Source organism: Pundamilia nyererei, unplaced genomic scaffold (genome assembly GCF_000239375.1).
Source record: "Pundamilia nyererei isolate P.nyererei 1_Seehausen unplaced genomic scaffold, PunNye1.0 scaffold00018, whole genome shotgun sequence".
In the NCBI taxonomy this organism is placed as follows: domain Eukaryota; kingdom Metazoa; phylum Chordata; class Actinopteri; order Cichliformes; family Cichlidae; genus Pundamilia; species Pundamilia nyererei.
Genome location: NW_005187419.1, coordinates 1,338,506 through 1,349,316, shown reverse-complemented (window position 1 = coordinate 1,349,316; position 10,811 = coordinate 1,338,506). Strand labels below are relative to the sequence as shown.

At 43.2% G+C, this 10,811-nt stretch overlaps 1 protein-coding gene across 1 annotated transcript; it reads left to right on the top strand.

Moving 5' to 3' along the window:
* Positions 1 to 315: 315 nt before the first annotated feature.
* lfng (LFNG O-fucosylpeptide 3-beta-N-acetylglucosaminyltransferase) lies at positions 316 to 7,907 on the top strand. The gene is made up of 8 exons (XM_005726033.1): positions 316 to 845; positions 4,665 to 4,713; positions 4,934 to 5,036; positions 5,115 to 5,268; positions 5,363 to 5,448; positions 5,849 to 6,014; positions 6,109 to 6,194; positions 6,279 to 7,907. Exons 1-8 carry the CDS (start codon positions 435 to 437, stop codon positions 6,343 to 6,345), a joined length of 1,122 nt encoding a protein of 373 aa, XP_005726090.1. The 5' UTR covers positions 316 to 434; the 3' UTR covers positions 6,346 to 7,907.
* The last annotated feature ends 2,904 nt before the right edge of the window (positions 7,908 to 10,811 follow it).

Genomic DNA, 10,811 nt, shown 5'->3' with positions numbered 1-10,811 from the left:
GTGATTTCAGTGTGGCGAACAGAATCCTTTTATTAGCCGATGAGTCACAGCATTGTGGGGATGATGCACTTTTTCTCCAGGTGCAGTCTCTGAAACACACCTTTCTTCGTGACCAGCTGCAATTTTTGTTTTACTTGGGTCAAACGTTCACTTTCATGATCTGTGAAAGGACAAGCTGCACTCACGCACGCACGCCCCGTTGCTGCATCACAGGCTGAACGCTGGCTTCACGGACCTCCCACGAGGCGTGGCCAAGTGTCGAAGCTTATATATGTTCCTCGTGAACGTTCGCTCCTGTATTATACAGCTATGCGGCGCTACTGAATTGGTGTTTGTCCTTTTGAGTTTCATTGAGGAAAAAAAATACCATATGGACTTTGCATTGGGAGTTCGTTTAGGCGCTTTATAGGTTTTAGTCGTATTTAGGTTTAATCATGTTGAAAAATAATGGAAAGAAGACCGCAATCTCAGTAGCCTGCACAGCATGTTTCTGCCTGCTGCTGCTGCTGCTGGTTGCTGTGCAGCATCACCGGGTGCAGGTGAGCGAGGTGACGAGCGAACGGGACATCGGTACGCGCTCTCTGCTCCAAGATGCCACGCCGGGGGAAGGGGAGAGCGCACCGCCCGAGAGCGCACGGGATAAGAAAGGATTCTCGGCTTACTTCACCAAACTGACCCGGGGACGGAGGGAGGTGGAGAAGCCCGCACGCTCATTCGCGGACCCCCCTCCAGCTGAGAACATCAGCGCGGATGACATCTTCATCGCAGTGAAGACCACCAAGAAGTTCCACCAGTCCCGGCTGAGTCTGCTTCTGGAGACATGGATCTCCAGAAACGTGCAACAGGTAAATGGGAAAAGTGTAGCATGGAACATTCAGCTCGTTATCAAAACACTGCGCGTGCACAATCCGAAAGTTAAAGATTTCAGTGATTTACTTTGTAGATTATGTCATTGTTACTGAGCCCGCGCTGCATAGTTGTAACAATAATCCAGTGTACGCATGCAGGTGATGATGATGTTTCATCGCTGTTCACGGTGCTTTATTGTTCCCCTTGTCACCAGATGACATACTGAAACGGCCACACTGTTCACCATGCTGAATTCCCTCTACTCTGTCACTTTTTATTTTCCCCTGAGTGATGTCCCTGAGAACGGAGGGAGCAGTTTCAGAACTCCCTCTTCTCCCCTTTTCTCAACCCCCCTCTCTCCCCTCTCTCTATTATCCCCCCTCTTTTGAGGTGTCCTGTGAATGTCCCCGGTGCAATGGATGCTTCACAGCCACCGACTCCAACGCTGTCCCCCTTCCAGGGCTAACAAAGCTTCTTTCTGAAGGGGGAAGAAAAGCTTTCCCAGCCCCTTGTCTCCCCTCTCTCCATGGGAACGTGGGAGCTGAGTCTGGGTCAAGCTTAGTGGAGGGATGGGAACGTGGGGGCTTCGTTTAGGGGATGCCTGGGACAAAAGGGTGCATCTATAGGCTTGCTTATGCTGGGAAAGAGCACGCTGAGTATGAAAATGTCCTTGAAAACCAAGCTCCTTTAGAGGGTGCACAAAGACAAGGCTGAGGAAACAGTAGCTAGTCAAAGTGATTTTATCCTACACCTCACATGCGCTTTTGCAGAAGTCGTTGTAATTTGTTTCGGCTACAGTCACATAAAGGTTTTCTTTTTATTCCAAGCAGCAATAAAGTTGAAGGGGATCTGTTTGATGCCAGGGTTTCAAATAATAATAGACTGTCACAATCACTGTGTGAAAAGGAGTAATGATTAGATGGAGTAGATCAAACCATGATCTGCAACAGCTGCTTACATGGGAACAGCTTCTGCTAATTGTTTGCAATTACTGCAGTGGATGATGTTAGTTAACCCATTTAAAACAGAATTATCAGCAGGGCTGAGAGGCAGGCAGCTGGTAGGTGGCTGCATGGACAAAAAGGACAGACTGAGCACCACAATGCATGAAGGAGTTCCTGGAGAAGGGGTGCCAGGTGGTCAGGGGAGACAGCACAATGGAAGGCCTTAATGCCAGCCATATGATGTTCAGAGTTCCCACCATGTACATATGGTCATCCTCTGTGATCAGATTTGATTCTCACGCTCAGCTGATGGACATCTGTGGAGTTTGCATCAATGTTGGAGTATCAGACACAAGGGACAAAAAGTATTATTTCTGTATAAGCAAGTATGTTTCTGCAGGCTTTTACACTTGCTTGCTTCTCACATCTGCTCAGTATGTGATCTGGTGGTGTTTCTGTGAGAACAGGGAAGGTAGATTATCTCTGTGATAGGTTTGTTGACACAATAGTGCTTGTGGCCTTCTTAATCTTTGAGCGCATACATAGCATAAATAACACTTTTGTAAATCCAGCTTGTTTGGGTCTTTATGCACATTGTTAATAAATGCTTTTGGAAAAAAAACACTCAGTAGCTGGGACTTTACGTTTAAAGTTTAATTCCTAACCATCCTCTTTACTTTCTCTCTTTCCAGAGTTCATTTGGAAATCTGGCACATATGAGCGTTTTTTTTTTTTTTTTTTTTTCCAGTGTGCAAAATTATTTCAAGTGTCTGGACAGCTGGCACTGACATCTTCACGGTGGTGTGCCATGCATTCCTCTCTTAAGAGTCTGATAATTAGCCAGCCGTCCAACAATGAGATCTTTTAGCATTTAGGAAAAAAAAAAACCCACTTGGAGCTGCAGTTCAGTTATTCAAATGGCTTCAGTGTAAAGAAATAAAATACAAGCGGTCAGAAAGTGGGTGGATGTCATTAAGGAGGAAATCCTGCTGTTAATCTGCAACTTCTGATTTGGAAATCAACAAATGCATGTGTTTTATGCCATCAACTTATCTTTTACTGCATCCCTGATGAAACTATTCTAATCCTGTGTGATGTCTGCCAAATTATTAGTCTGCACAAAAAGTGCTGAAATGCTTTGAAAAGCTGGGACAAAAAGGGGAAGGAATCAGGGTGGAGGTGGATGATGGAAAAGAAGGGAGCCCAGTGCCCTTCCTTCCTGTGGAGCTGGAGGCAGCCAGCCAGGCACCACGTTCAGCTCAGACAGGGCCGTGCCAGACCTTCCTGTGATCAGGAGCGCAGCGCCGCTCTTCTCCTCACCTCTTGCCCTCTCGCCTCTTATCTCTGCTCCACACAGGACCATCTCTTTTCTCTCTCGTGCATTCTTTTTGTTTGAATTAGTATTCCATGAAAGTAGCTCTTTTAAGTTTTCAGTGAAGGAACAATGACTAAGGAAAAAACTTCACTGGGAGATTTCTCTTTAGTTAACTCCTGCAGCTGTATGCAAATGCTGGCAAGCGTTTACCCAGTGGAGACTTTACCCAGCATGAAAACTCACAGCATTGTTCTATTCAAGAGGCTCTGGCTGTGTGTGGGGGGGAGATGACGGGGTGAAAAGGGGGTGATTGGCCACACACGGTTTTTGATTTACTAATCAGCAGTGAGAATCCCACCACCGCTCCTCCATCCACCCTCCTCCTCTTTCTGTCAGTAGCCAGGCAGCTCTGGCAGCTGCCTCAGTGATTAGGCTGTCTATTGAACGAGCTTTAAAGCAAACAGCGCCAGCCTCTGATCCCTTCACCAGCGAAACCACCACTGTTCCCTAAACAAATACAGGCTCATGGCTTTAGCGTTGAGCAACATCTGCTCAGAATTTGTTCCACAAACTGCTTGAGCAGCCTCGCTTTGTGTTGGGGGGAAAAACAAAAACTAAACTGGAGCAACCGATGTTTCATTTAATTCAAGTAAAGTCAGCGGCCTGCTTATAGATGCACATCACAGATTGCAGTTGCTCAGCAGCAGGGCGATGGTGGTGAACGTGCAGGCATTAGAGCTCTATCTGTTAGTGAGGGTTAAGGGAGCATGACCTGGCATGTAGAGACACGTGGCGTAGATAGGATAGCGTGGTGTTCGGCAGGTGCTGCCTCACCTGAGGTGAAGAGTAAACAGACTACTGGCGGTTACAAAGCCTGGGGCCGGCCGCCTTTTCATCACCGCTATTCAGCAGCTCGCACCTGCTCTGTGTGAGTTGTCATAAAGAGAAGTCTAATCTCTTCCCGCTTCTTTTAAGTGTGTTCCTGTAAGGTGCCCTTTGTTCTTTACTCCTTTTATGACTAATTGCTACATTTAACAAGTGCCTGCAGTCTGGTGGTTTTAATTCTTCTAACGTTTTTGAATCTGTCAGTCACACAGATGCGAAGACAAAGAGACAGACATTTTTTTTCATGCTGCTGTTTTTATCAGCATTAATCATTTTGAAGCTCGGCAGCAGGTCCAGCAGAGCGACGAGGCTCAGCCACGGGATGTGATACATGAACGGGGTGTGTGTGTGGGAGGCGGACAGTCTGCCTCCTCCTTTGTTGTTTGTCTGGGATGCTTCGGGGCGGCTGCATAGTTGCCATGGTGAGAGTAAAATGCAGGACAAAAGGCCTTTATTAGAGCAGGAGGCTGTTTAACTCAATGCGTTTTCCACTGCATAAAAGCAACGCTGATTGATGCTAATCACACCAGCTGGATGTGACGGAGAGAGACTTTGAACACACTGTTGAATAAGACCGTGTGGCCACTTCACATGATCAGCCAGAGTAGCTATAATTTTGTGGTTCTGAAGGCCAAGTCTCCTTATCTGTGACTTCCCTTGTTTGTTTACAGACGTACATCTTCACAGATGGAGAAGATGATGAGCTGAAGAAGAAAATTGGTAAGTTTTATGACGGAGCTTTCAAGTTGCCAACAAAGATCATTTTGTTTGAGAAAGGCACCATCAATGAGAAACCGAATCCCATTTTAAATGCCATAAACATTTTGCTCTGAGCTTTTTGCCTCTGTGAAAGATGACTTTGAAATACACAGATGCTTCTTTGATGATGCCATGCCTTATGTTTTAAGCCATAACTCTGTCTCTTTCATGACCGCCACAGGGAGTCATGCAATTAACACCAACTGCTCTGCGGCACACAGCCGACAAGCTCTGTCTTGCAAGATGGCGGTGGAATATGACAAGTTCATCGAGTCGGGGAAAAAGTAAGCATCGCTTTAGAAAACGCTCACTTGTGCATTAGCCGAGAATGACTTTGATCTAATAACTATTCTGTTTTGCAGGTGGTTCTGTCACGTAGATGATGACAATTACGTGAATGTTCGGGCCCTGGTGAAGCACCTGTCCCAGTACCCCCACACCCAGGACATGTACCTCGGCAAACCCAGTCTGGACCGGCCAATAGAGGCCACAGAGAGGCTGGGCGACAATAAGATGGTATGCTGAAGATTGTTGTTGATATCGCAGTATATATTTTAATGGTGACTCGCAAGATGGTAGCATTAATAACCTTTTCGTTCTCCTTTTATAGAAACCAGTGAATTTCTGGTTTGCAACAGGAGGAGCAGGTTTCTGTGTGAGTCGGGGTCTGGCGCTGAAGATGAGCCCATGGGCCAGGTAAGATATTTATAATTATGCTGCACTAAGATTGCATTTGCCTTGTAGTGAACACATAAACTACAAAAACCCCCAAACGTCCTCAATAGTCGATCCAATGGATTACTACATTTGGAATAGTAAATTTCTAAGCTAAAGCCCAATAAAAATAAAGGCAAGAAGTAGTGCCCCAAATCCCCACCCACATCACAATGCCAACCTTGGGCGTGTCTTTACTTGGATCTGTAACCAGCTTGCAACACCCAGAGATTCTAGAACTGCCATTATAAGAAAGTAGGTGCAAGGCTTTAGGTGTTTCAGAGGCGTGTTACAATTTCAAAGTGACTTCCTGTCAGTAGAAAGGATTCGTACAGTAGAGCAGAGTACACTGGCACTGACCAGGTGACTTCTTATTTTTCAGTGGCGGTCACTTCATGAACACAGCCGAGAAGATCCGTCTTCCGGACGACTGCACCATCGGCTACATCATCGAGTCGGTTCTGGGGGTCCCCTTGACCCGCAGCAACCTGTTCCACTCCCACCTGGAAAACCTGCAACAGGTGTCCAGATCTGAGATTCACAAGCAGGTGAGAGGCTTATAGGACATTCTGCATCCTCGAGAAAAGGACAAATCCGAGTGAATGTGGTGTTCACGTTTTTGCTCTTTTTTTTTTTTTTCAGATCACTCTAAGTTATGGGATGTTTGAAAACAAGAGCAATATCATCAATTTGAAAGGAGCGTTTCCAGTAGAGGAGGATCCATCAAGGTGAGGGGCTGTTTTACTTAATTATAAGACGTATTAATTTAAGCACATTTTCAACATAGATCTAAGTTTTTTCTTGTCTTCCAGGTTCAAGTCTGTGCACTGTCTCCTGTACCCAGACACCCCGTGGTGTCCTCCCCAGGTTCCCTATTAGGGCGACCGCTCCTTTCTCATCCTCGTCTCCGTCTTGCCTCGGTATCTGAAAGGCTTGTGGAGACCAGTGTTTGGTATTAGACCATGTGGCTGCTGTATTCTTGCTGCAGTGGTGCATGGTTTTTAATAGTTTTACTGGGCTGCTGTGCGGCCCGCCTCGGGACTCTTCCTTCCTCTCTGGAGCCAGAGCCTCATCCCGTATTATGGGGTACGGTCGGAGGACTTCAGCTCTGCAGGAAGTAGCTTTCATCGTTAAGCTTTGCAGGCAATCAGTTGAGCTTTGTGATGTACATGTTGCTTGTAAATGTATCTGCTATTCTCATAGAATGTATTGTCTTATATTTGAGCCTTTTGCCAGCTTTACATTAACACTTTTTTTTTGCTTTTTAAAATGCAGAGCCCTTCAAGTCTATGTTTGTAGGCTTTGGGCTTTTTTCTCATTTAATTGGCTTTTTTGGGTATTTCTTTTGTATCAGATGACTCCGGACATTTGCTCTAATATGAAGATGTTGTTGTGCTTTTAAGTTAACAGTGTTATATTCCCCATAACCTGAGCTGGCAGTTGGCAGATTTTCAAATGCATCCTTTGGCGATCCAATCTGATGTGTATCAGGACAAAGCACTTTTCCCTTCCTCATAGTTTTGTTTTTATTTCACGAACTTACCTAGTTTACGTCCTCTAATGATATACTTCAGATTTGTAGCCAAACTAACAAAAAAAACAAACATAACCCCTCAAAATCTCAACATTTGCTCCTTTTGATGTATTTAATAACACTCCTTGCATTAGTTACAATCAAGGAAAAGTAATGAGTGGTAGAGATTTTGCTTTGGGGTTATAGTCACCTTTGCTTTGCTTTGACAAGTCTTTTTTTTTTTTTTTTTTTTAATATTGCACAGCTGTGTTTCAAATGGGCTGATGTTTGCTCCTCACCTCTGAAAGGTACAACAGAGAAGAATTACTGTCTTTTTAGTTTGGATGATTCCCATTCGAAGAAGAAAAGCAAGAGCAGTTTGAATCAGTAGCACAGAAAAGGAGAACCAGATGGGTAAACTGAGCCGCAGTCTATAATAGTTTGCACAAAAGACTGTTGAGCCTCTGTGTTGTTGTCAATATGAATGTTCCTTATTTACACATAACATCAGCTGGTTACTGTTGAGGCCTGCGAGGTGAAAGCGACATCAGCGTTTCCTCATGGAGGTGTCTGTGTTCCCTCTGTGTCATTTCTCACCCATATTGGGTTACGCTATACATCTTGATTACAGTATTGTGTACTGTGCCTTTGTTTAAATGAGTAGGGATTGTCTATGCTTAGAATGTAATTTCCCCCTTTGTGGTTTACATACACTTAATGACCTGTATTTTTATTTTTATTTTTTTTGGACTGCTTTAAACTGTGCTAAATGACTGTGGTGTTTTATTCTCCAGTATCTGGAGGGTTTGACCAGTTCATTCCCAATAACTGGCTCCTCAGGGATTATGAGCTGATCCTGGTATTAACTACCATGGGACCCACGGTGGGACCTAAAACTCTGAATAAAAATGTATAACCACTGAGAAACTTTGCATTTTTTGGTAATGTTTTTATTTGACTGTCTTGCAAGCTTAAGATGTTACACTTAATGCTCACATTAATCCTATTTGTAGTACGTGGTGCTTTATGGACACTTGAACTTAAATCACACATTAAATCTTGTAACAAAACTGTCACTCGTGAAATCTGGACGACACTGGGAGATTCAAGGTTTTGTTTTTTTTCCACAGTTGTCCTTTCTCGGGAGTAGCAGACAACAAAAGACAGCCTGTTTCAGATGGCATGTCAGTACAGGAAATAGTTTGATTTAGGTGTGGAAGCGGCCTTAGTAGAATCTGCAAGACACAGGATGATGATGATTCTCACGTTGCTGCATTTAGATATCAAACAGACTTTGTACAAACAGCCTGGCAGGTTAAAGACCTGTGACTATGCTAAAGACTGGTCTATATGAGTATTTCAGTTTTACTTTATAGCTGAGGCTTATTTTTAATTCCTCTGTGTGAATTTGATAGCTGTAGTACACATGACTTTACAATGAAAGAAAATGACCCTTTCAGCATGAATTGTAGTGGTTCCCCTCATGATCCACATCCCCTCTACATTCAGAGATGGCTTTTCATAATCCAATATTCAACAGATATTACTATGATGAAAGAAGCAGCCGGAGGCCCGGGTGTTCTCAGCCCTCCCTGCACTTATCCGTGCTGTTATAGGGTAAGAGGAAGGGTACTTCTTAGACTGGCTGCCATACATAAAGACAACCATTGGCATCTACAAACTATTTAGATTCCCCAACTAACCTAAAACCACATGTTCTTAGACTGTGGGAAGATGCCAGAGTACCAAGTGAGAATCTACACAGGCATGAGGAGAATGTGCAAACTAGACACAGGAGCGTCCCGCGCACTAAATGAAACACAAATAACAGCTAAAATAAAACAAAACTAACACTTAACTCTATAAATCCAAGAATAACCAATGCGCAGTCATTCCAGTTATCACAGGAATGATAATGAACATCAAAACAGGAATCAGAGCCTAACCATCATCAAATCTAAGAGAACAACAAGACCAAACAGAAACCACGTAATTAAAGCACTCGTAGAATGATTTTCTATTCCATTTGAACACTCACACAAGCCTCATTCACACACTCTGATGGATTCATCATGGGCAACTTAGGGTTCAGTATTTTGCCCAAGGATACTTTGATACGCAGACTAGAAGTGCCAGATGTTAAACCGCTGACCTTTTAACAGGCCGCTCCACCTTCTGTGCTATAGCCACCCTGGTTAATATTTTAAAAAAAGAGTCCAAAGAAATTTAAAACCGCACACACAACAAATTCTTGATTGTTGTGTCAGTTTAAATGTTTATTTATCAGTGGAGGTGGCTGTTAGATTCACTGTTAGATTGACAGGTAGACCAGAAGAGTTGTCATTTAAGGGAAATGATATGTTTTTGTGTGCTGCTATAACAAGATGTGATAGATTAAATGTACAGGAGTGGACTTTTTCATGCTGGGCTCAAAATAAAAAATTACTGGTGGGTCACACTTTCTGCCCTATATTTAATAATGTTTTTATGTATCAACACTATCAGCTTTGTCTGTCATGGACTCTTTTTACACTGAAGTGTTGCTATTTTTATCTAGTTTTTATTTTCCACCACTTGTTATGACGGATGGCAATTCAGTGTCTTCCCACAAGGGATTTAACATGTCAAAGGAACAAAAAGCCCCCCAAATTACTACTAACACGGGAACTTTTTAAAGAAGGCAGAAATCTGCCACACTTTATTTTCTGCACTGTGAAGAATGAAATATTAATTAAAACAACTTTTCTTTTTTTTTTTTTTTATCCTAAAATAAATAGTTTACTTGAAACGAAGCACATCCCGGCTGAACTCTGGGAGACACTGAACTGAAGATCCATCACCAAAGCCTTGCATGGGAGACAAATCACTCACAGCAAACATCCTCACCACAAACCATAATCACAGCTTTGTCTTCCATGGATGTATAGTGGGAAAAGCTTGAGTCTTTCATGTGTCTAAAGCTCATGTTCAAACACAGCAAGAGCCCTCTGCAACCTAAATTTCCCCGCTTCTCTTCTGTTTTAACTCACAAAACATTTCCAATTAATCTGCACACAGGTTTCACACATATAACTAAAGTGAGCAATAGAGGCACTTTGATTCGTAGACATTTATTCTGCTTCTTCGTCTTGCTAAGAGGAAGAGAAAGATCTGTTCCCTGGCACTGCACCCATGGGAAAAAGACAATGTGGCTTAAGTGCAAAACTCTTGTATTATTAAACTGTGAATGTGCAAACAGTAATTGGATCAGCAGCAGTTTGATCTTTTCCTGCAAGAGGGAAAGGTTTTTATATAAACAACAAATCATTAGAATCTGTCTTTAATCTTTTTAACCTTGGAGGAAAACTCAGAGTCGGTTGCAGTTTTACACAGTTTTCCCAGTTGTAAATCATTAAAAGTACAAGTCAGTAAAAAAAGAAGTTTGGATGCTTTTACAAATTTGCCAAGAGAGGATTGGAAAACACCAATTCCTGGAGGTTACGTGTAATTCAGATCTCTGAGCAACTCTGAAACAATTATCACTGTTACATATTTTTCTTTTGGTGGTTTTCCAATATTTGCCTTCCTTGCTATTCTAATTATATCCGTTACCAGCTAGCAAATGTAGGATAACACAGCCAGGCTGAGGCTTTAAGTGTATGCTATTAGCATTTCAATTTCCACCCAGAGCTTAGGCCAAGTCTTCACCCTCACACAGGGAGACTGATTGAACAGAGCTTTGTTAAAGAAGAGAGCGTGTTGGACACAAAATGTAGCAGCAATCAGACTCTTAGAAACTCTTTCTTTCATTCTTTCTCCCTGTCCTATCCCCCAGTCATGTCTGTCCCGTTTG